Source organism: Mauremys reevesii, linkage group 4 (assembly GCF_016161935.1).
Source record: "Mauremys reevesii isolate NIE-2019 linkage group 4, ASM1616193v1, whole genome shotgun sequence".
Taxonomy (NCBI): domain Eukaryota; kingdom Metazoa; phylum Chordata; order Testudines; family Geoemydidae; genus Mauremys; species Mauremys reevesii.
This window is the reverse complement of record NC_052626.1, coordinates 26,708,480-26,731,942: the sequence shown is the minus strand read 5'-3', so window position 1 is coordinate 26,731,942 and position 23,463 is coordinate 26,708,480. Positions and strand designations below refer to the sequence as shown.

Sequence of the window (23,463 nt, the reverse complement as noted above, 5' to 3'; positions counted from 1 at the left end):
TGGGCCTCAGTTTACCCATCTGAGTGAGCATAATACCTGTCTCACATGGGTTTTGCTAAGTGTTTTAATAACAAATTGAATATGTGTTTGTAAATCTGTTTGAGGCCCTTAGTAAAATCCAACATTTTGCAAGCTTAACTGTTCTGCTACATTCCTCTCTCTAAATGTTTTTTTGTTTTGTCAAGTAAACTCAGAAATTAATTCTAGATGCTTCAGGAGACACTGCAAGTCTCTGGGGGTTACCAGTATGTTATAGTACTATGTCTCATTTATTTATATTACTCCTTTGATCTCAGGATAATAATTAAACTCGTCAAACATAAACAGTTTTATGAAATAAGTCTTTCATTTTATACCTGATAATTTTGTGGTACTCTGAAGCATATCAATACATATTACCATAGGTGATTTGGAGCAGTTATCAAATAGTGATCTCAAGCAGATAATTAGGCATTCTAAGATCTTAACTCTAAGACTCTCTGACAAGTGTATAAAAATGTTAGTAAAATCTTTCAGATGTTCATCTTCCACATAAACCATACATAGGTTAACTCTATTTGAATGCATATGTTACATTTTCAGGTCGTCTAGATGATCAGTATGTGATTAAATTCATGAAAGAAAAGCTAAAGTCTATGCCTTGCAAGAATCAAGGATATATTTTGGATGGGTTTCCAAAGACCTATGACCAGGCAAAAGATCTATTTAATCGTAAGTTACAGAGTTCTGCTGTATTTGTTGTGTATGTATGAAAAGGGCAAACAAAGTGCCAATCTATAAAAAGGGAAATAAGGACAACCCAGGGAATTACAGACCAGTCAGCTTAACTTCTGTACCCAGAAAGATAATGGAGCAAATAATTAAACAATCAGTTTGCAAACATCTAGAAGATAATAAGGTGATAAGTACCAGTCAGCATAGAATTGTCAAAAACAAATCATGTCAAACCAACTTGATAGCTTTATTTAACAGGGTAACGAGCCTCGTTGATGGGAGGAAGCAGTAGACATGGTATATTTTGACTTTAGTAAAGCTTTTGATACCGTCTCACATGACGTTCTCATAAACTAACTAGGGAAATACAACCTAGATGGAGCTGCTATAAGGTAGGTGCAAAAGTGGTTGGAAAACCGTTCCCAGAGAGTAGTTATCAGTGGATCACAGTCATGCTGGAAGGGCATAATGAGTGGGGTCCCCCCAGGGATCAGTTCTGGGTCTGGTTCTGTTCAATATCTTCATCAATTATTTAGATAATGTCATAGAGAGTACACATATAAAGTTTGTGGACAATACCAAGCTGAGAGGGGTTGCAACCGCTTTGGAGGATAGGATTAAAATTCAAAATGATCTGGACAAACTGGAGAAATGGTCTGAAGTTTGGCGGGGAGAGATAGCTCAGTGGTTTGAGCATTGGCCTGCTAAGCCCAGGGTTGTGAGTTCAATCCTTGAGGGGGCCACTTAGGGATCTGGGGCAAAATCAGTATTTGGTCCTGCTAGTGAAGGCAGGGGGCTGGACTTGATGACCTTTCAAGGTCCCTTCCAGTTCTAGGAGATAGGATATCTCCATTAATTTATTTTATAAGTAAATAGGATGAAATTCAATAAGAACAAATGGAAAGTACTCCATTGTTCCTTTCTAAATCAGTTGCACACATACAAAATGGGAATGACAGCCTAGGACAGGGTCGGCAACCTTTGGCACGCGGCTCGCCAGGGTGGGCTGGTTTGTTTACCTGCTGCATCCGCAGGTTCGGCCTATCGCGGCTCCCACTGGCCGCGGTTTGCCGTCCCAGGCCAATGGGGGCGGTGGGAAGCAGCAGCTAGCACATCCCTCGGCCTGCGATTAAATTGGCTTAAATTGCAGCAAGGGTGGTTTAGGTTGGACATTAGGAAAAACTTCCTAACTGGTTAAGCACTGGAATAAATTACCTAGGGAGATTGTGGAATCTCCATCATTGGAGATTTTTAAGAGCAGGTTAGACAAAAACCTGTCAGGAATTGTCTAGATAATACTTAGTCATGCCATGAGTACAGGGGACTGTAATAGATGACCTCTCAAGGTCCCTTCCAGTTCTGTGATTCTGTGCATAGTATTATTATTTGTTATATGTTCACCACCAGCACTGTGCTGATTGCTGTATAGGACACAAATATAAAAACAGCCCCTTTCCCAAAAAGCTTACAATTGAAGGATTGTACATCACTTCATTTTAGTTAAGGAAGACAGTGTTTTCAAAATATCCATCCTGGCAAATAAATGAATAAATAAATATACAACATGGAGGGCTCAGTCCATCTGTGTGCTGAGCTAATGTATAGTGGTTGGGGGGAAATAGTATAGGAGCCTATTCCACCTATGTAAAAATTCCACAGGACTGCTTTAAGAAAAGAGTCCAGCTAATGGGCCAGCCCAGATCTTCAGTTGATGTAAATCAGCATAACTCCACTGAAAATCACTGTAGTCAATGGAGATATGTGATTTACACAAGTTGAGGATCTTTCCCCAAGTCTCTACGCAAGCATTGTCTACACATTAGGAGACATGTCCACCCCAGCCCCCCAAAACAGCTAGTATATATTCTCTTGCCAGCAGCAGGAGTTGGCCAGAAGATGGTGGGTGTGCATGCTGCTCTTGCACAGAGAAGTAGAAGTGTGTCTCATAGCAGAATCCTGCAGTGACTGGCAGGATTTCTGTCAGAAGATGTTCATATACCGTAGCTATGTGCAAAATATACAGAGAAAGAGAGAGAGAGAGAGAATGCACCAAGCTATTTTAAACAATAGAACTCTTTTGACTCTTCTGAATCAAGAAGATCTATCATAATTCGTGCTTCTTATTTAGAAGTATCTAAACTTTTTTTCTGAATTATTTACCCACCTATCTCAAATGGTGCTGTCAGGATTCATTAATTTGCGTCATTTGACCATATAAAGAACAGGTACTACATAAGGGACAGATAATGTTACTAGAACCTCTTTAATTAACGTTAGTAATATGATTTCTTCAGGTGTTAGTGTTAATTATATTGTACTTTTATTTTAGTTGAAGATGATGTGGAAGAAGAAGAGACAAGAAGCAAAGTGCCTCGATATGATAAATTAATCATTCCTGGTAAGTTTACTATACTACAAAGGACAGAGTTTTAAAAGAATACTCTCACCATTAACAAGCAGTCTTTCTGGTGCTGGATTTAAGCATATAATGGCCCTAATCTCATTGGAACAAAGATTTGGTCCAGACCTCTAGACAGACAGCAACAGATGATGAAGCACTAATTTCTGAATCAAGCAGCTTCTTCTAGTCATAAACTGAGACACTTGCAGTCCACATTTTTAAAGTGAAAACACAAGTAAATCATTGTAATCATTGTGATGCCCAGTGCTGACCCCGGCAACAGGATCTGCAGGGGAGGTCTAAAAACACAGCTGTTCCAAGAAAAGAAGAGTGACTATATGAGAGAAGGTTGCACTCTCAACCCATGGCTGTGCTGAGCTGGGAAGCATTTTTGTTAATTTTCTGAGTTTTACTAACTGTTATGCTGTACCTGGTTCTATACATTTCTCCCTGAGAAAAGAGAAGTGACTGCCTGACTTTGCTGAACTGCGTCACCAATTTACAATAGGATGTATAAAATTAGATAAATTTGTCCTTATTTCCTTTGACTTTAATGGCAGTTTTATCTGAGGCTTAGGGCTTGTCTACACTGGCAATTTACAGCGCTGCAACTTTCTCGCTCAAGGGTGTGAAAAAACACCCCCCTGAGCACAGCAAGTTTCAGCGCTGTAAAGCACCAGTGTAGACAGTGCACAAGCCATGTTAAAGCGCTGCCCTAAGTCTACACTAGCAACTTATGTTGGTATAACTATTTTGCTCAAGGGCATGGAAAATCCACACTCCTAGCAACCCAGGTATACTGATTACCTCCTGGTGTAGACAGCGTGATGTCAATGGGAGGGCTTCTCCTGTCAACGTAGCTACTGCCTCTCAGGGAGGTGGATTATCTGCACCGACAGGAGAAGCCAACCTGTCAGCGTAGGTAGCATTTTCACTGAAGCTGAATAAAGATATGAATAAAGATTTTTATTTTATAAAGAATAAAAATTTGAGACTGTTAAACTAATACAAAGTAAAATGTTTTCACATGCCCTTCCAGTATTTTTCCCTGCCACTGTACTACAGATAACAGTGATACTAAATTATATTGCATCTGGCATATTTTATTTTTATGTACTGCTTGGGTGCATGATAGTTTACTTAACCCAAGCATAGGTACATTTATTTATGAGATTAGAAATTCCAGTCTATAGTAATCCAGTCCTTGAGGTCTTTTGAATAGATGAGTTGTTGAGTTCTCCAGTCCTATTTACTACATTGACCACACAATTCACAAAGATCTTTTCAGATTTTACTATTTCAAACATTTTGACTGTTGTGTATAGTAGCTTTCTTTGCAGCTTTAGGACTAGATTCTGCCACTGTTACTCATTTTGAGTAGTCCCTTACTCTGCAAATAGTCCCAATGAGTTCAATAAGTAAGGGTGGTAGGATGTGATCCATAGTTTGGAGTTAAACTTTATAGTTTTTAACTGAGATAACTTTGGCACATCAGGGTTCTTTCCAAAGCACTTGTGTTTACTGTTAAATATTGGTGAATTGCTACAGGTGTACAGTTGGAAACAGAGCATTCTGTAATGTCATTTTGTATGGAGAGATTTAAAGATTTGACATCTGTTTCTATTCACTAGTAATTTGGAATTTGTTATTCATAGATGATAAATAGTGATAGCAGAAAAATAAAACAAAAATTATGACGTATCTAACTCTCAAAAATGTGTTTTTCCCACAGAATATGTTATTTCGTTGAATGCCTCAGATGAATTCCTAAAAAACCGAGTAATGAATCTTCCAGAGAGTGTTGTAGCTGGAACTCATTATACTCAGGACCGGTTCTTGAGAACTCTCAGTCTCTTCAGGGAGTTAAATACTGAAGATGAGACTGTTCTCAACTATTTTGATGAACTTGAAATACATCCACAGTTTATTGGTATGGAATAAAAGCAAACTTTTATATAAACCATTAGAAACATAGTATATTTTTCTTCCATGGAAATAATACAATATTTTTACAAAGATAAAATGGCATATTTTAATGGTCACTGGAGTACAAATCTAAGAACGTGCTTGCACTACTGTAGGAGTGTTTGTTTACTCTTATAATTTGGGGAAATGTACATCTAACTGCCATTGGCTCATACAATGTACCCATTTTAAAGGTCCACTTTTGGAGGCTAAGTGAACTATCCTTTTATAATGAGAACACAGAGACCCCACTATTGATGGTCTGGTGAATTAGTACAGTAATATCCAGTCCTTGATTTTCAATAGCATGGCTCCCAATAAACCTTTTCCTCAGCTTTGTTCTCACAAGTCATGATTATATATAAATGATCTGCAACAGACAAAGCATGAAGATGGCTAGGGCGCTGGGGAGGGAAATCTTGTAATACTTCTGACTGACTATGACATAAAGAATTTTTGAACTTCCTCCTCCCCCCCCCCACAAAATTCTTCCAATATACCATCCACAAAACCTGATCACTGGAACTCTTGGGGTTGGTGAATCTAGCCTGATTATTTAGAAACAAAGTGAGAGCTGGATGCCAACATTGCTTAAAGAAGCTATTTTCAGCCTGTGCACAAAAAAGCTATACCTTGTTATGGATAATCACACTAATTATCACCCCCTGTCTTGAATGTCCCTTTTGTGGACTCAGATTATGAGAACGTTATGGTGAAACAATACTGGTGATACCTGGAGCCTCCAGATGTTTTTTTCTTCCATTCAGTCCTCGAGGAAACCATCTACAGACCTCTCGAGGTCCCTTCCAGTTCTATGATTCTATAAATATGGTACAGAGATTGTGCTACTTGTATTGGTAGAAAAGCTTCTGGCAATGGACAAAGACCATGTGTCCATGTTGATCCTTTCAGATCTGTCACACTGACCATGAAGTGTAGTTGACATATTTTTGGATCTTTGAAAGCATAGGTGGAGTTGCTCATGAGGGATTCCATTCCTTTTTTCCCCTAAGAAGTCTCAGAGGGTAATATTAGGTAATTTTTTGTGTGTCCTGAGGGTTCTTGTGTTGTATTTCAGAATCATCAATTCTATTGTCCCTCCCATTCAAAGTGTATAGGAGGGCACATGGGGAAATAAAATATTTGAGCTCTGGTGCCTCTAGTATGCATATGCAACTGGCTTCACAACATTCCTTATCAGATCCAGATGGTGAAGTTGATTGACTTACCTCAATGTCTTGCTAAAGTGGGGGTTGGATGCAGATTAGCTAGCTAAGGGTATGTCTACACTGGCAAGTTTCTGTGCAATAAGTTATACCACTTTTATTAAAGCGCTGGAATTAAACTGCTATTGCGTGTCCACACTGTGCTCCTTGTGACGATGGAGTGCATCCACATTAGCAGCTCTTGCAAGGGCAAAGAGAGCAGTGCATTGTAGTAGCTATCCCACTGTGCAACTGACCGCAGGGTGCTTTGGGAAGGGTTTGCAATGCCTCATGGGGCAGGCACAAGCATCACATGATGCAGGTTTACCAATCCCATTGTTCTATGGGCATCTTACTACATTGCCAGCTGCTTTTCAACTGAAACTAGCTAGTGCCAAAGGAGGCATCCTGCTTTGTCTGGTGGTGCTTCTTACAGGGACATCACACCCATGTTTCACAGTCTTCACCAGCTTCCAGCTGATTTCCATATGCAATTTAAGATTTTGACTTTCATCTTGAAAGCATCAAGCTTAGGTCCTGGTTATCTTCAAAACTGCTTCAATCCTTGAGGCTGCAATCAACTAAAGTGTGCAAGTTACAGCTTTCTGGTGCAAAAAGATGACTTATGGCAAGAATAACTTCAGTGAGGGCTCTTTAGCTTTGCGACTCACTTCTCTCCATCCTACCTCATAGAATCATGGGTTGGAAGGGACCACACAGGTCATCTAGTCTAACCCCCTGCCAAGATGCAGGATTTGCTGTGACTAAACCACCCAAGACAGATGGCTATCCAGCCTCCTTTTGAAAACCTCCAGTGAAGGAGCTTCCACAACCTCCCTAGGTAGTCTGTTCCACTGTCCTACTGTTCTTACAGTTAGGAAGTTTTTCCTGAGATTTACTCTAAATCTCATGCCCCAGTAGAGCCCAGATTTAATGACCTGCAGATCAAACAGAAAACCTTATTGTTTTCTCACACTTCTTCTGCAGGAAGCTGATTGGGTGTACTGGGTTTAGTGGGAATGTAACAAGGTAGGGCTTGCCCCATGGGCTGAAGAGCCTGGGGCTAACCCAACTCTGAATACAGCATAAACTTCACCTGACAGGAATCAGGTGATTCCAGTATAAAAGGAGCAGGAAGTTGCAATGAATGGGGAAATTTTCAAAAAGTTGTTGTAGAGCGTGTAGAAAGTGTACTAGGCAGGGAGGCCAGTCCAAGCAGAGGAGGGATAGTAAAGGGCTCAGGTAGGAAGGCCAAGGAAGAAGAGGAGAAACCTTGGGCTGTGTGGACTTGTGAAGGGACTTTGTTTTGGGGTTTTGAGTTTTATCATGTATTCTATATTAATAAACCTAGTCCCCAAGGAGGGATATCTTTTGACTAAGAAAAAGCCTGAAGTGAAATTCACGTTAATAGTCCAGGATGGGAAACTGAGGCAGGCTGCCTGTAATTTGACTCTAGGCCATGAGAGAGTTTATGGGAGGTGACTGACCCAATCACAAGGAAGATATAATTTTGTTGTGGAGTAGGGAATTCTTTCTGATGTGTGTCTTTTTCTTAATATTGATCCAAATATTTGAATTTTATGATTTTACTATCATCAAGGATTTTAGAAGACTGTCAGCTATTAAAAATGTGGCCTTCTGAGCTGGCTTTTTTATGTCTGCACTGTGGTTTAAACACAGTGCAGACATAAAGTATCAAGTTGTCTGGATTCTTCTCTCTGCACAAGTTGTGTAAAGCACTTAACTTCTGTCTGCTTTGCCATCTGCAAATCGGGGATAACTCAGGAAGCTGGGGAGGCTTAGTCAGTGGCTGAGATCACTGATAAAAGATCTTTTATTCAATGAAAAGCAATGTTACCCTTTTAACAGCGCTTGCCTTTTAAGACCTCAGTTGTGGGCTCCCCAGTTTTTGTGACCCCTTAAGGGTGTGCCTGCACAGGCTAGGGCAATGATCCTCCCAGCCCCTGTTGAAGGACTTGGGGTTGCAGGGCTCATGCTAGCCCTCTAAAAATAGCTGTGTAGATGGTGCTTGAAGTTGCAGCTTGGGCTGAGCTCAGGCTCTGAAGCCTTGAGAGGGTGGTGGGCTTCTATTTTTAGAGCACTGCATGAGCCCCACAAGCTAGAGTCTGCTTACCTGGACTCAGAGGCTCACTGCTGTGGGCTATGCAGATGTATCCTCTGTGTCAGTGTTAATCTCAGCTCTTATTTAAAAAGACAAGTATATTTCTGAGGCTAAGTTAAGTATGACTTCTGTAGCATTTGTATTGCAGTCTTAACAGTTCACCATTTGAGAAAAATCTTTGCGGAGAAATACTTAGATACCATGCTGATAGAGGTCTTAGAAATACTTTAGAACAGGGGTCGGCAGCCTTTCAGAAGCGGTGTGCCAAGTCTTCATTTATTCACTCTAATTTAAGGTTTTGCGTGCCGGTAATATATGTTAATGTTTTTAGAAGGTCTCTTTCTATAAGTCTATAATATATAATTAAACTATTGTTGTATGTAAAGTAAATAAGTTTTTTTAAATGTTTAAGAAGCTTCATTTAAAATTAAATTAAAATGCAAAGCCCCCTGGACCAGTGGCCAAGACCTGGGCATGTGAGTGCCACTGAAAATCAGCTCGCGTGCCACAGGTTGCCTACCCCTGCTTTAGAAGGATAGATGAATAGCAGAACTGGAGACCATGTGATACTGAAGTTTCTATCCATGGTTATTACTACAGTATTGTTGTTAGGGGTCCTGTGGGGAAAAATAGTATGTGATCATCTAATTAAAGACTGTCATCATTCATATACACAAGCGGTAAATTAAGATTGTAGACAACTTTAGTTCTGGAGTTTCTTTACTTTGTAAATTTAGTATTTTAATTTTTTTTAAATGTAATTTATTATTTAAAAAACTGAAAAAGGAGAAATTCCATCCTGTGGTATCATATTGACCCAATCCTGGGTCATCAGCAGGGTTTGGACCTCTAGATCAGGGGTGAAGAGCCCTCTATCAGTTGAGGTAATAGAGTAACTGTTAGCAGTAGTATGCTCTTATCTTCTATATGGACTAGCCAATAGATGGGGATGAGACGCACACATTTTGCTTGTAGGTCTGACAGCAGAGGAAAGCAGAGACTCAGGACTCCTGGGTTCCATTCCAGGTTCTGGATGTATTCTAGTATTTATAAACCCTCGTGCCCCTGGCTTGTCCTTCTTACCCTCCCCTTGCTCCTATCCAAACCCTTCCCAGTTCCTTTGCACCAGCCCTCATCCCCTTCTGTGCTTATTTAATACCTCCCCATAAAAAAAAACCCTGCTTGCCTGGACCCTCCAGCTCCTGCAACCCACTCTCCTCCCTGCTTCTATTCACCTCCTGCCACTCCTTCTGCCTCCTGGCCCTCACCCCCTTGCATTCATGTCAGGCTCCTCTATGTTGCCTGGGCACCAATAGAGGCAGTGTTGAGAGCACAGAGACAGTCACCCTGCTCTCAGGGCCAGTGTCCACTGCCACACCAACCCCAGCAGAGTGGAAGAGCAATTATAAGGCACCTTGCTCAGTCTCTGTGGCCTTGTTGCAGCATACACAATGAATCACTCTATGGGGATTGTGCATGTACAGTCTACTCACAGATAGGATCTGTGTGGGGATGGCATCTTTGAGAACTTAGATGCCAAACTTGTTAACAAGTCTCTCCTAAATCTGAACTGCATTTTTCCCTCCGAGTCTCATCACTTGGCCAAATATGGATGAACTTTTGCAGGGAAGTAAAACGCACATTCCTGACAGCAGACCATCCCCTTGCCAAATTTCAAGCCCTTGCTCCAAAGTATGGAGGTGCTAGAGTTTCTCAACAAAACGGTTGTAAGAATTTGTTTAATAGTGGGCAAAACAATATTTTTTTCCTATCTCATTCTCAGAAATGAGTCATTTTAGCTGAAATGTTATGTGTCAGCCCGAGCAGACACCTAGCATAGAAAACTTCAGCCAAGATGGTTAAAGTTTGACACAGTTTACAACCAGTTTACAACCAGCTGAAAACAGGTTCTTTATAATGGAAAGTGTTGGCCAACCTTAACTAATATATCAAATATACTGTAAAGGTCTCACAGTAATAACTGAATTCCCTTTCCCCCGTAATTAATGAGGATACTTATGTTCTTTGTTCTTATGTTTAAAAGATGTAGCAAAGTTTGAGGATCCTGAGAACAGATTTATTGTAAAAGAGATCATCAAAGAAATTGGAGAACTTCGAAATTATGGTTTGACAGATGAAGAAAAGGAAGAACTAGAATGCAAAGCAGCCGAGGCACGCCTTGCCAAAGAAGCAGAAGAAAATGCTGAACAGGAGCGTAAAGAAGCTGAGGAAAGGGCTGAAAAGTTGGCAAACTGGGAAGAGTGGGTAAGTTAAAGTTCTGCACAAACCTAGTTATATACCTGTTTTAGAAAATAGCAATTATGGGACCTCCAGCATCTTATCATTTGACGTCCTTATACAAAAATGTTTGGCTTGGGCATACATGTGATGGATGGGTCAGAGCTATGCAGTGTCGTTCCATTTCAAAAGCATGGTATATGCTCTGTAGTTTCCTATATCAAGTTGCATATTTGTTTTCATATTTCCTTCATAGGATGTATTTTGAGACCCTCGTTAAAGAATTCAAATATTAATAAAGTTACAAGAGAAGCTTTTGTGTGTCGTTACCAACATACCCTTAAAACAAGTTTGGTGACCTTCCTCCTCCTAATGCCCTATAAATGTCCAGTGAGATTTCAGATATTGATTGGAACATTCCAGAGGAAGAAACTGAAGAAAAAGGGCTTTATTAGCCCTTACACAAGTGTGCCACAGTGAGTTACACCATCACCTTACCCCTCCTCTGGGGATTCTGCCACAGATGGGCAAAATCTACTGTACCATTGGAGCTGCACTAGATGAAGCTTTCAAGGAGATGCACTGAATCAACATCTCCTGTGTGCATTGTCCATGCTCCCTTTTTGGTTAGCTTTGCTCACTCAGTAGGCATAAAGATTCCAGCTATCTTGTGCTGCTATAAATGGTCTCCACATGGACTTTCTGGGTGGTTCTGCAAGTTTCAGCCATTGAAAGTGGCAGAACCCAGGAGAGCCCAAAGATTCCCTCTTACCAACTTTTCAGTCACCTCATTGAGCCTGTGAAATCAAAATTAATTACCATTATGTTGTTTCTTGCAGATGCTGAAATGAACTGACAAAACTGAATTAAAATAGTATTTCCTTTTATTAGTTTTGAATTTGAGACCTTGTAATTTAATTCTCTCCCCTCTGTAGTGTACCTACTGTAGTATCCCCTTTTCGGTCCATCCAGCCTTTTTTCCTCTTTTTTTTTTTTTTTTTTTTGCCTACTACATGCAATAAGCAAGGAACAGCAGTTACCTTAGTCCTTCTTTCCCCTTTATTTTCCTAGCAAGATGGAATGAAGCAGGCAAGGAAGATGAAACAAAAGGAGAAAATGAGGGCAAATAAAGTGTTTGGGGAAAGAAAAGAAGAGAGCAAGGGTCAAAAAGGGCAGCATCAAAGAGAACAATTCCTCCCTTCTGGCCTCATTAGACTGAATACCAGAGGCAGTTCACCACTTTTCAGAGGTTGCGTGATTGGCTAACCATTGAGTAACCTCTTCTCTCAGAAGATGGGTATTCATGCTAGTGTTAAGACTCTTTTCTTCCCTCTCCCTATGTTGACTGACTTTGTTGGTCCCTTCTGAGGGCAGGTCTACACTATGGGGTTAAGTTGACCTAAATTACGCAACTCCAGCTACGTGAATAACGTAGCTGGAGTTGACGTAGCTTAGGTCGACTTATTGCAGTGTCTACACCGTGCTGGGTCAATGGGAGAAACTCTCCTGTCAACTTATCTTATGCTTCTCATTCTGGTGGCGTACCAGAGTCTACTGGAGAGCGATCTGCGGTCGATTTAGCAGGTCTTCACTAGAGACGCTAAATCAACTCCTGGTGATCACCATAGTGTCGATCCATGGTAAGTGTAGGCATGCCCTAACAGCACACTCTGCTCAGCTGCTTCAAGTGCTCCAGTGTAGCAGTTCCCCCGAATGGGAGACAGTAGATCAGCTCTGGCCAGGCATATTCTCCAGCTCTCTGTTTTGTAGGCTTTGTATTTGGTGCCCTTGATTTAATCTCCATCCATTGAAGACTTTCCTCTTCCAGAAGACTGCACACTTTCCTTCTTGGAGGAATTCTTTTCCCTATCCCACAGAACTTGAAAGATCCTGCTATAATCGCTTTCCTCACCACTAAACTTTTAGCAGGTCTTGGCTTTTGCCTTTTTCCCTTTCCTGTCCTGCCTTATCTGCATAATCTTGGATGCCACCATTTCAGGCTGAGGTGTCCATTTGGGCACTCTGTTAGTGCTTGAATGCACTGGAGTTACTGGTAATATGCTTAGCTCTTCTTGCCTGGGAACCATGACTAGCTCAACACAGTATCTTAGTCCAGTGTGACAAACTAGCTACAGTGGCATATGTAAACTGGCAAGGGGCACTCACAGCCCTCAGCTCCTGTCAGAAGCCTTCTGCTTTTGTGTTTAGGCAGAATCCCATATTGTTTTCCTTATAGCAATCATTGTCAGGGGCAAGAAGAATGTCTCAGAAGTTGGACTTAGCAAAGCATCCCATTTTTTGAAACGATGTTTGCATCCCCAGCACGCTGCAGTTGAAGTATCTGCGAATTTTGATATCTTATTAGAGACGAACCAGTTGAATAAATGCCCCAGATTTTGGCAAATTACCTAGAATATCCGAGGATTGGAGCATGGAGCTGAGCTGCTCCTGACCCACCCATTCTTCAGATTCCCAAGATACTATGGAAAATCAGGCAGGATGTGATTTTGTTTTTGCCCAGCTGTCTTTCATTCTCCGACATCATGAGTGGGCTGTCTTTATTTATAGAACATAACTTTCAGACAAGATCTTTAAATCTAACCCAAAGATCCATTCAATACTGCAGTCCAGACCATCTAACAGCCTATAAAGATAAGCATCTCTGATAGCTATAGAATGGCTTTTCAGTGGACAGTGTAAAGTATGTGTTGCAATCAGAAGTCCACTTCTAGTACATACTATGGAATCAGGGATGGCTTCCCTAGTAGGTATTAGAGAATCACATTGACATTTATTCCTGTTTACTTCAGCACACTCTCGGGTTTTGGTTGGTAGGATTCACAAAAGGTCTTAAGGTGAATAACCTGTAAGTGCATGCCCCAGCAATTTTTTTGGTCCTCTGTAGAGTCGGGATATTATATCCCAGAAAGCAGCTCTTATATTTTTTTATAACTTAAATACAGGCCAATAATTCCACAGTGGGTCCTTTTTCATTTTTGAATGTGCTTATGAATCTTTGAAAGAGAGTGCCCCAAAACTACTCACTTTTAATGTAGCATTTGTAGTTGCTGTAACTCTAGTTTGAAATATAGGAGCACCAAGAAGAGCCCTTGCTATCTCTCCCCACATCTACATTTTTTTTTCAGGATTAAGCAGTGTTTTGCTTTCTCCTAGAGTTTATCTAAAAGCATAATGTCGACTCTGATGTTAATGAACCCACTGTCTTATCTATGCACGGTCTAAAGGCTTCAACCACTCAGGAGTGAAAACTCCACACTGAATATAAAGTGAGTGATCAAGTGTAACCTATATAATACAAAAGCACTTTGGAAATCTAAATAACTATCCATCTGTTCTAAGGACAATAACAAGAAGAAGGCTATATCCAAGACCTCCATTTCCCTCTGGGTAAAGGTTCACATGCTATCTATGTCCATGCTCACAAACCATATCCACAGTTTGTCAAATGTCACTTCTGAGCTATTACAGGCAAGGTGGGTGAGGTGATATATTAGTGGACCAACTTCTGTTGGTGAAAGACAAGCTTTCAAGCTTACACAGAGCTCTTTTGTGACCCAAAGAGTCTGCGTAGGCTTGAAAGCGTGTCTCTTTCACCAAAAGGAGTTGGTGCACTAAAAGGTATTCTCACCCACTTTGTCTCTCTCATATGCTGGGACCAACACTGCTGCAAAACGGCAAACTCCATGTGACTTGGAAAGCTGAAGTATCTGCTTCTTTGATTTGGAAGGCAGCCACCTAGACCTCCTCTCACCCATTCAGCAGCCACTATTGTTTGAACGTAACTCTTGCACCAGTTTTTTAATGTGAAAGAGCTGTCCGCTGAGTTCTCCAGAGTTTGTACTGTTTACTATATCCACCAATAACCCAGGTTACTGCTGGGAAAGGAAATACTATAACAAACTTAAGGCTAACTTCAGCAGCTATAGAAGGTGCAACTCCATTGGCACTTAAAAAAAAATTGTATGAGCTGTTCTGTAGAACCAATCCAGTAAGATCAAAGGGTTCTCTGTGAAGTTCAAAACAGTGCCCAAAAAGGGCTCAAGAAGTTTCTGGCACATGCAAAAATAACTGGGTTTTTTTTTTTACTGGGACTTGCAAACATTTTCACCTTTTGGCAATAGGAGCAATGGAAAACATCTTCAGACTCAGCCAATCTTAGATGATAGAGAGGAAAATCAAAAGAAACAGTAGAAGAGAGATGGTCTCATTCTTCACTGGACCTAGTCCTTTTCTTCTCTCTTCCTTCCCTCCCACCCTTACACCCCATCCTTCAAAAGCCAGAACCAGAGGTAGAAATCATTCATACATTTTAAAGAAATGACCAGTATTTCTAACTGATCATGTTTTTCCTACAAGCCACCATTCTAGATTTTGGCAAATGCTATTTAATAGAAGATTGAAATTTTTTAAAATTATTATTACTTCTAGAATAAACGTCTAGAGGAAGTGAAGAGGCAGGAACAAGAATTACTTGAAGCCCAGTCCATTCCTCTAAGGAACTACTTAATGAAGAATGTCATGCCAACACTTATGCAAGGGCTGAATGAATGTTGCAAGATCAGGCCTGATGATCCAGTTGACTTCCTGGTAATATAATTATGATGTTTTCTCAGATGCCTTTGACATGGCCCAAAGGAAAAATGCACTAAAACAGTAGCATCTCTTTGATAGCAAAGGCTTATGAAATCAAAGAAAGAGCCCAGTTTCTCTTCCAATTGACATCACTGGCAAATTCCCATTAACTTAAACGGCAGCAGAAGCAGGCCCAAACTCAAATTGCTACTGTTCAGGAGACCAAGAGTTGTTATGAAAAGTAGAGTATACAGAAACCTAATCTTTTTGGACTGGATTAACACCTTAGAAATAGCCCAAGTAAGGGATGGAATGTAGCTGCACTGCCCAGGAGTATGATAGGGACTATCACAATTTGGTCCTGACTCACCCTCTGTGCCAGCTGAGCTGCACTGGCTGATATACTGGGATGGGAGGTTGGGCCTCTACTGCCTTCAAACTCCCCACCCACCACACAGGATCTCCAAAGCAGGTTGCTCACACAGGGAAATAAGGAGGCACCTTAACACCCTGCACAAACACACAGCCTAGCTCCCAAGTGAGCCATAAAAGAGGATGAGAGAATTACTGCCATCCTGGTGATCTTACCTAATTTTCCTGTAAAACCATAAATAAAAAATATTTGCATGGAGGAAAGGGGAAATATTAACAGCTGCTTTCTCTACGGGCTTGTCTACACTTAAGAGCGCTGCAGCTGCACCCTTGTAATACTATGGCCTTGGCTACACTTGCGAGTTACAGCGCAATAAAGCAGCCCTGGGCACCCTTGCTCACTCCCCATCCACACTGGCAAGGCATGTAGAGCACCCTGACTCTGCAGCTACAGTGCTGCTGGTGCTCCACCTCGGCGAGTGGAATAACGTTTGCTGCGCCCCCACTGGAACGCCGTGGCGCCAGTGTGAACAAGGTGTTACTGCATTCTGATCAGCCTCCGGAAATGTCCCATAATCCCCTTAAGTCAAGTGGCCACTCTTGTCATTGTTGTGAAATTGGCTGCAGGAATGCGGAAATGCCCTTTCAAAGCTCCGTTTTGGAGAAGCCGGCTGCTTATCAGCTCCAAGAAAAGCAAACATTTACTGTTTGCTTTGAGTGAGTGAGAGAGAGGCAGGGGAGCAGAGATAGGAGTCTGAACTTACAAGACAGCATGCTGACACACTCTCAGCACCCCAAACACACACACTCTTCCCCCACATATACACTCCCCCTTTCCCCCCCTTTGAAAAGCACATTGCAGTCACTTGCATGCTAGGATAGCTGCCCATAATGCAATGCTCCCAATGACGCTGCAAGTGCCGCAAATGTGGCCACGCCAGTGCGCTTGATGCTGTCAGTGTGGACAGACTGCAGCGCTTTCCCTACTGTGCTGTACAAAGGTGGGTTGAACTCACAGCACTCTACATCTGCAAGTGTAACCATGCCCTTACGCTATGTCTACACTAGAGAGGTTGCATTGGTACAGCTGCACCACTGTAAGCTCGCTGGTGTAGCCACTCTATGCCTTAGGGTACATCCACACTACCTGCCCGACTGGCGAGTAGCGATCGATCTATTGGGGATCGATTTATCGCACCTCATCTAGACGCGATAAATCGATCCCCGCCGTGCTCCCCGTCGATTCCGGAACTCCACCAGGGCGAGAGGCGGAAGCGGAGTCGATGGGGGAGCCACGGCCGTCGATCTCGCGCTGTGAGGACGGGAGGTAAGTCGAAATAAGATACGTTGACTTCAGCTACGCTGTTCTCGTAGCTGAAGTTGCGTATCATACATCGATCCCCCCCTAGTGTAGACCAGCCCTTAGTGAAGCTATATTGAAGGGAGAAGCCCTCCTATCAATACAGCACTGTCTATACTGGGAGTTTGGTCAGTATAACTGCATCACTCAGGGGTGTGCATTTTTCACACTCCTAAGTGACGTTTTGTGCTACTGTATGACAAGAGTTCCATTTTGTGCTACTGTGGGCAGTATATAATGTCCTTACATTGTTGCTCACTGCCCAGTGATGTACAGAACCAGAATGATATGCATCTATAGGGAGCAGGGAGGGCTCTCAGTCTATTAACATCTTAGCAAGAATTATGATCTTCATTAAGGAAAAAAATGAGGAGATAAGATGTACGCATTCCTGGATTTTTATCTTTATGGGGAAGGACAATGTGGCCTCAGTAATAGGTGGTACAATCTTTGTTTGCTTGAAGTAATTGTACACTTTGTGTAAGGAAGGTGATAGTATTAAAAAATGTCTTATAGAAATTGATGGCATATCTATCAGGGCTTACAGCTTTACCATCTTGGAGCTATATAATAGCTGCTTGGATTTTGTTTAAAGTGGTGTCATCCCCTAAACTTCTGTTAATTTGGCGAAGTTTAAAATTGAATACTTAGAGTCTGTAACACTGTTGACTTTACTTTTTGTCAATCTTTTGTCTATAGGCAGAATATCTGTTCAAGAACAATCCTGAAATGGAATGAAAGAGTACTGACAGATGTAAAACCCCAACACATCATCACACTAATGAAAAGGCAGAACATTTCTAAAATGAATTTTACAAAAAAATTGATTACATTGAAACTATTTTATTTATATTTCTTTGCGTAGTTTTCACTTTGATTTCTGACATATTACTTTTATAGCTCATAGTACAGTAGATAGCTTTGCACTCCACTAAATACTCTGTTTATGACCACATCTTAATTTATGCACATATACATCAGACTATTTATGCATATACCTATTTGAAATTGTGGTCCAAAAGAACCCACACCCTATCATCATGGAAGGGCAGCAGTGTTCCTTGCCTCCCATTCTCTAGTGCAGTTGACATGATTAGCACCACTAGCAAATTATTTTCTGGTTCTATAGCACAATGGAAGAAAGGAACAAGGCTAGGGGATTCTTTCCCTGAGTCTTTGAAAAGGGGGCAGCTGCTGCTACTGATAAAAGGAAAGAAACAGGAGGATCAAGGACTATCTTTCTACTACTCTCCAAGTGTAAAGCTTTTTCCTCTCCTCTGCTCATTAGGAGACTATAAGGCACTAGAAAGGCTTTCAGTCCAGGGGTTTTGAGCACCCTACATGAGGCATAGTGTGCAAGGGGTAATTCTGACCTGGGCTTCACTCCATCTGCCTGTTACACAAGAGCAGACAGACAGTGGAGCACAAAGTGCTGCCATTCTGTACCAGATGTAGAAGCATACCAATCAACTAAAGTGACTGGGTAAATGCCTGGTGATCCAATCTGGATCTGCCCTTAATTTTCAGTGTTGTTTTGGTATTATCAATATTCGGTTTAATAGTCAAAGGATAGTCAATATTTCTGTACCATTGAAGTTTATTGCATTGCTTTAAGATTCCCATAGTGGCAGTTCTTGAAGGAGAATCTAAAGAGTTCCTGGGTTGGTCACAGTTAGTTTCTCAACAATAGTTGGATGGCTTTCATTTGGTTATTTTGATTTTGTATTGACCTAATGTATATTGTCAAAGAAAAGGCCAAATAAACCATCTATCTTGAGCTGATGAGGTTTCGATAGAATTAATCTTCACATATTTTTTATTATAGAAAACGTAACACAATATAATCCCCAAACAGAAAGCATGCCTATGAGGGCTGTTTGAAAAGAAAAAGAGAAACAAAAACATCTAACATTTCTAAAAAGGATGATGACCTATTAATACTACATATAATAACTGCAAAATATTTTATTTTTAATATAGGACTTTATTAATTCTGTGTCCCCATTCAAACACACAAAACCCTTCTTCTGCATGCTACATATCAGTGGTTTCCCCAGGAATTGAAATTAGGGGGGGCGTTCGAATTTACAGGGAGGGGTGTCAGGACCGATGAGATATATAAAAGAGATATGAATAAAGTAAATGTTTTGTTAGGATAATGCAAATTTAACATAAGGATAATGCAAGTTACACCAAAACATATAACAGGCCTTGATTTCTAAAAACATTTTTAAAAAAAATGTATTTAATTTAAACTGACTTTTGAAAAGTAAGCCATCATGGGATAAGAGGGAAGTCTTCTCATGGATCAATAACTGGTTAAAAGATGGGAAACAAAGGGTAGGAATAAATTATCAGTTTTCAGAATGGAGAGAGAGAAATAGTGGTATCCCTGAGGTGTTGGTACCAGGACCATTGCTGTTCAACATACTCATAAATGATCTGGAAAAATGGGTAAATAGTGAGGTGGCAAAATTTGCAGATGATACAAAACTATTCAAGATAGTTAAGTCCCAGGCAGACTGCGAAGTGTTACAAAGGGATCACAAAACTGGGTGACTGGGCAACAAAAATGGCAGATGAAATTTAATGTTGATAAATGCAAAGTAATGCACATTGGAAAACAATCTCAACTATACATACAAAATGAAGGAGTCTGAATTAGCTGTTAACACTCAAGAAAGAGATCTTGGAGTCATTGTGAATAGTTCTCTGAAAACATCCAGTGAATGTGCAGCAGCAGTCAATGATTCCAACATTCTGTTTGCCTTTTTAAAAAGAACAGGAGCACTTGTGGCACCTTAGAGACTAACAAATTTATTTGAGCATAAGCTTTTGTGAGCTCCAGCCCACTTCATCAGATGTAGCCCACAGGTACACTGTCCCCACAGCAGGACTAAGCAATTTGGACCTGATTATCAGTGATTTCAGCTGCAGTGGTCACTTAACAGAACAAAAGACTATCTATGGAGCCTAATCAGCTCTGTCTTTAAACAGTGGAGAGGGACAGGTCCCCAACCTCTCTTTTGATGCCCTCAATCAGGACAGGCTAAGTACAGTTCTACTGACCTTTACTCATACAATAAGAACAGCAACATTTCATCCCCCCCCGCCCTCTGCGCATTCAAGTGACTTGTAACCCAACCCCAGCCAAAATCTATCACTTGGGCAACACAGCTCTGTTTGCTGGATACCTAGGTAGATTAGGTGTGAATCTAAATACAATCTGGTCCTGAAGCCTTTCGCCCCAGCCCCCAGCTCATCACTAGCTGTCAGGGAGAGCTCATTTAGACTTTGCTTACAAATCATCATTTAGAATTATTAGGTTGGCCAACATCACCGAAATGAATGCACTGACATTGTCATAAAAACAACAGCTGTATAAGGAAGCTAGTCTATGTTCATACTTTTCAAATCTATTATACTTTCAGATACACATATTTTATCATACACTGTATATGCTTTTAAAGTATTAATGTTTCAATTTCAATTCAAATTTCCAAACAGTCACTAAATTGGCATGTTTCAGAGTAGCAGTCGTGTTAGTCTGTATCCGCAAAAAGAACAGGAATCCTTGTGGCACCTTAGAGACTAACAAATGTATTTGAGCATAAGCTTTTCTGGGCCCACTTCATCGGATGCATAGAATGGAACTTACAGTGATGAGATTTAAATTTTATTAGAGAATATTTAAAATAAACGATACAAAGTGTTTGAAGCGTCAGTTATTGTGTCATTGGGGGTAACATACAGGTTGTGGGGGGATGTTAGCGTTTTGGTGTTAGGCAGCATATACATACACACAGTCTGTCATGTCCCCAATGCGGGGTATACGGTGGGTGAGTTCAAGGTACAGCCAGTAAGCAGTCAGGGTACATCACTCATACAAACGGGTTACAGATAGTCATGGGCATGAATAAGCGGGCTGAATAATGGGGTTGGGACGACCCTCACATGGTGGAGTATGGTTTGGTGGGTTCAGGGCTTAGGGGATAGAGTCCGACGGGGGGGTCCACGGGTCTCATCCCCCCTTCGTGTGCACAGCGTCACGCCCGCTCACTCCTGGTATTGGCGGTGGCCGGTGATGTGCTCCATGTAAATGTCTCTGGACCAGAGAATAGTGTCCGAGACCATTAGGCGTCTCATGAGTTGCGCGTAGCGACGGCCCACCCCACAGGTCCGAAGCACACGTTCATTGCAAGGGTCCCAGGCGCCCAGGGCCCCCACGATCAGGGCGTCGGTGCAGACCTCATAGCCCTTTGACCGCAGGGTGTCCGCCAAGGGGGCGTATTTTTCAAGCTTGCGGGCTCGGGCCTCGCGGAAGGCCGGGGTCCTGTTTTCTAATGGGATCGTCACGTCGACGAGGATTTTCTTTTTCCGAACCTCGTCCGTGACGACGATGTCCGGGTGCAGCGGGCTGTCGGTGCCGGGAATGGCGCGATTGACAGCGATCTTTCCCAGGTGCGGGGCGATGGCCTTCACCAGGCGGTCCTGGACGGCGTTGTGGCGCAGCTGCCAGGCTCTGGCGTGGGGCTTGCAGCTGCATAGGACATGGGGCAAGGTCTCCATGGCGTACCCACACTTCCGGCAGCGTTTGTCGGGGTTCCCGTGGCAGACAGCTCCGTTGAGAGGGACACAGTTCAGCCGGGCGCGGTGTATGAACCGCCAGTCGGCGAATCGGGTGAAGCTGCCTGCGGGGAGGAAGTGGTTGCTGGAGTCCCACTTGCTGGTCACCTCGAAGGCCTTGCCCTGGTCAGGTTTTTTCCTCAGGGTGTCCACGTAGAGCGCGTGGACGGCGGCTTGATCTGAGCTCAAAGAGCCGATACATACAGAGAACATGAAAAGGGGAGTTGCCCAACCAACTCTAAGAGGCTAATTAATTAAGATGCGCTATTGTCACCTGGAGAAAAAAAAAGCTTTTGTAGTGATAATCAAGATAGCCCATTTAAGACAGTTTGATAAGAAGGTGTGAGGATACTTAAAATGGGGAAATAGATTCAATGTGTGTAATGGCTCAGCCATTCCCAGTCTCTAAATTGATTGTATCTAGTTTGCACATTAATTCAAGTTCAGCAGTTTCTCCTTGGAGTCTGTTTTTGAAGCTTTTCTGTTGCAAAATTACCACCTTTAAATCTGTTACTGAATGGCCAGAGAGGCTGAAGTGTTCTCCTACTGTTTTTTGAATGTTATGATTCCTGATGTCAGGTTTGTGTCCATTTATTCTTTTGCGTAGAGACTGTCCGGTTTGGCCAATGTACATGGCAGATGATCACATATATCACATTGGTAGATATGCAGGTGAACAAGCCCTTGATGACGTGGCTGATTAGGTCCTATTATGGTGTCACTTGAATAGATATGTGGACAGAGCTGGAATCGGGCTTTGTTGCAAGGATAGGTTCCTGGGTTAGTGTTTTTGTTCTGTGATGTGTGGTTGCTGGTGACTATTTGCTTCAAGTTGGGGGACTGTCTGTAAGCAAGGACAGGCCTGTCTCCCAAGATCTGTGAGAGTGAGGGCTCATCTTTCAGAATAGGTTGTAGCTCTTTGAGGATGCGCTGGAGAGGTTTTAGTTGGGGGCTGAAGGTAACAGCTAGTGGCATTCTGTTATTTTCTATGTTGGGCCTGTCTTGTAGAAGGTGACTTCTGGGTACTCTTCTGGCTCTGTCAATCTGTTTTTTCACTTCAGCAGGTGGGTATTGTAGTTTTAAGAACACTTGATAGAGATCTTGTAGGTGTTTGTCTCTGTCTGAGGGATTGGAGCAAATGCGGTTGTATCTTAGAGCTTGGCTGTAGACAATGGATCATGTGGTGTCCTGGATGGAAGCTGGAGGCATGTAGGTAAGTATAGCGGTCAGTAGGTTTCCGGTATAGGGTGGTGTTTATGTGACCATCGCTTATTAGCACAGTAGTGTCCAGGAAATGGACCGCTTGTGTGGATTGGTCTAGGCTGAGGTTGATGGTGAGATGGAAATTGTTGAAATCATGGTGGAATTCCTCAAGGGCTTCTTTTCCATGGGTCCAGATGATGATGATGTCATCAATGTAGCGCAAGTAGAGTAGGGGCGTTAGGGGACGAGAACTAAGGAAGCGTTGTTCTAAATCAGCCATAAAAATGTTGGCATACTGTGGGGCCATGCGGGTACCCATAGCAGTGCCACTGACTTGAAGGTATATATTGTCCCCAAATGTGAAATAATTGTGGGTGAGGACAAAGTTGCAAAGTTCAGCCACCAGGTTTGGCATGTAACTAGTTCACAAAACTGGGGGGGGGGGGTGTTGGGGAAATTCAGGGGGGGTGTAGGGAAATCACTGCTACATATCTTGCACAAGATCATGTGGCAAATCAGTGACAGAGCCAGGAACAATGTGTGTATTCTAACCAGATAAACGTTTTGTGGATCTAAAAATCCCATTGACAGATCATCCAATTATTCACTTGGGATTCATTTGGAGACAATTTTAAAAGTATCTCTTATTTAATAAGTCTTTAGC

General features: G+C 41.9%; 1 protein-coding gene across 2 annotated transcripts in view; it reads left to right on the top strand.

Moving 5' to 3' along the window:
• Nucleotides 1-18,752, top strand: part of AK7 (adenylate kinase 7) — a 48,000-nt gene extending 29,248 nt beyond the window's left edge. For both annotated transcript variants that reach the window (XM_039534231.1, XM_039534232.1), the window contains exons 13-18: nucleotides 583-711; nucleotides 3,044-3,112; nucleotides 4,848-5,045; nucleotides 10,452-10,672; nucleotides 15,095-15,253; nucleotides 17,670-18,752. In XM_039534231.1, coding sequence (XP_039390165.1) covers nucleotides 583-711; nucleotides 3,044-3,112; nucleotides 4,848-5,045; nucleotides 10,452-10,672; nucleotides 15,095-15,253; nucleotides 17,670-17,708 — 815 coding nt within the window. In that variant the 3' untranslated portion in view covers nucleotides 17,709-18,752. The remainder of the gene's footprint in view (nucleotides 1-582; nucleotides 712-3,043; nucleotides 3,113-4,847; nucleotides 5,046-10,451; nucleotides 10,673-15,094; nucleotides 15,254-17,669) is intronic.
• The last annotated feature ends 4,711 nt before the right edge of the window (nucleotides 18,753-23,463 follow it).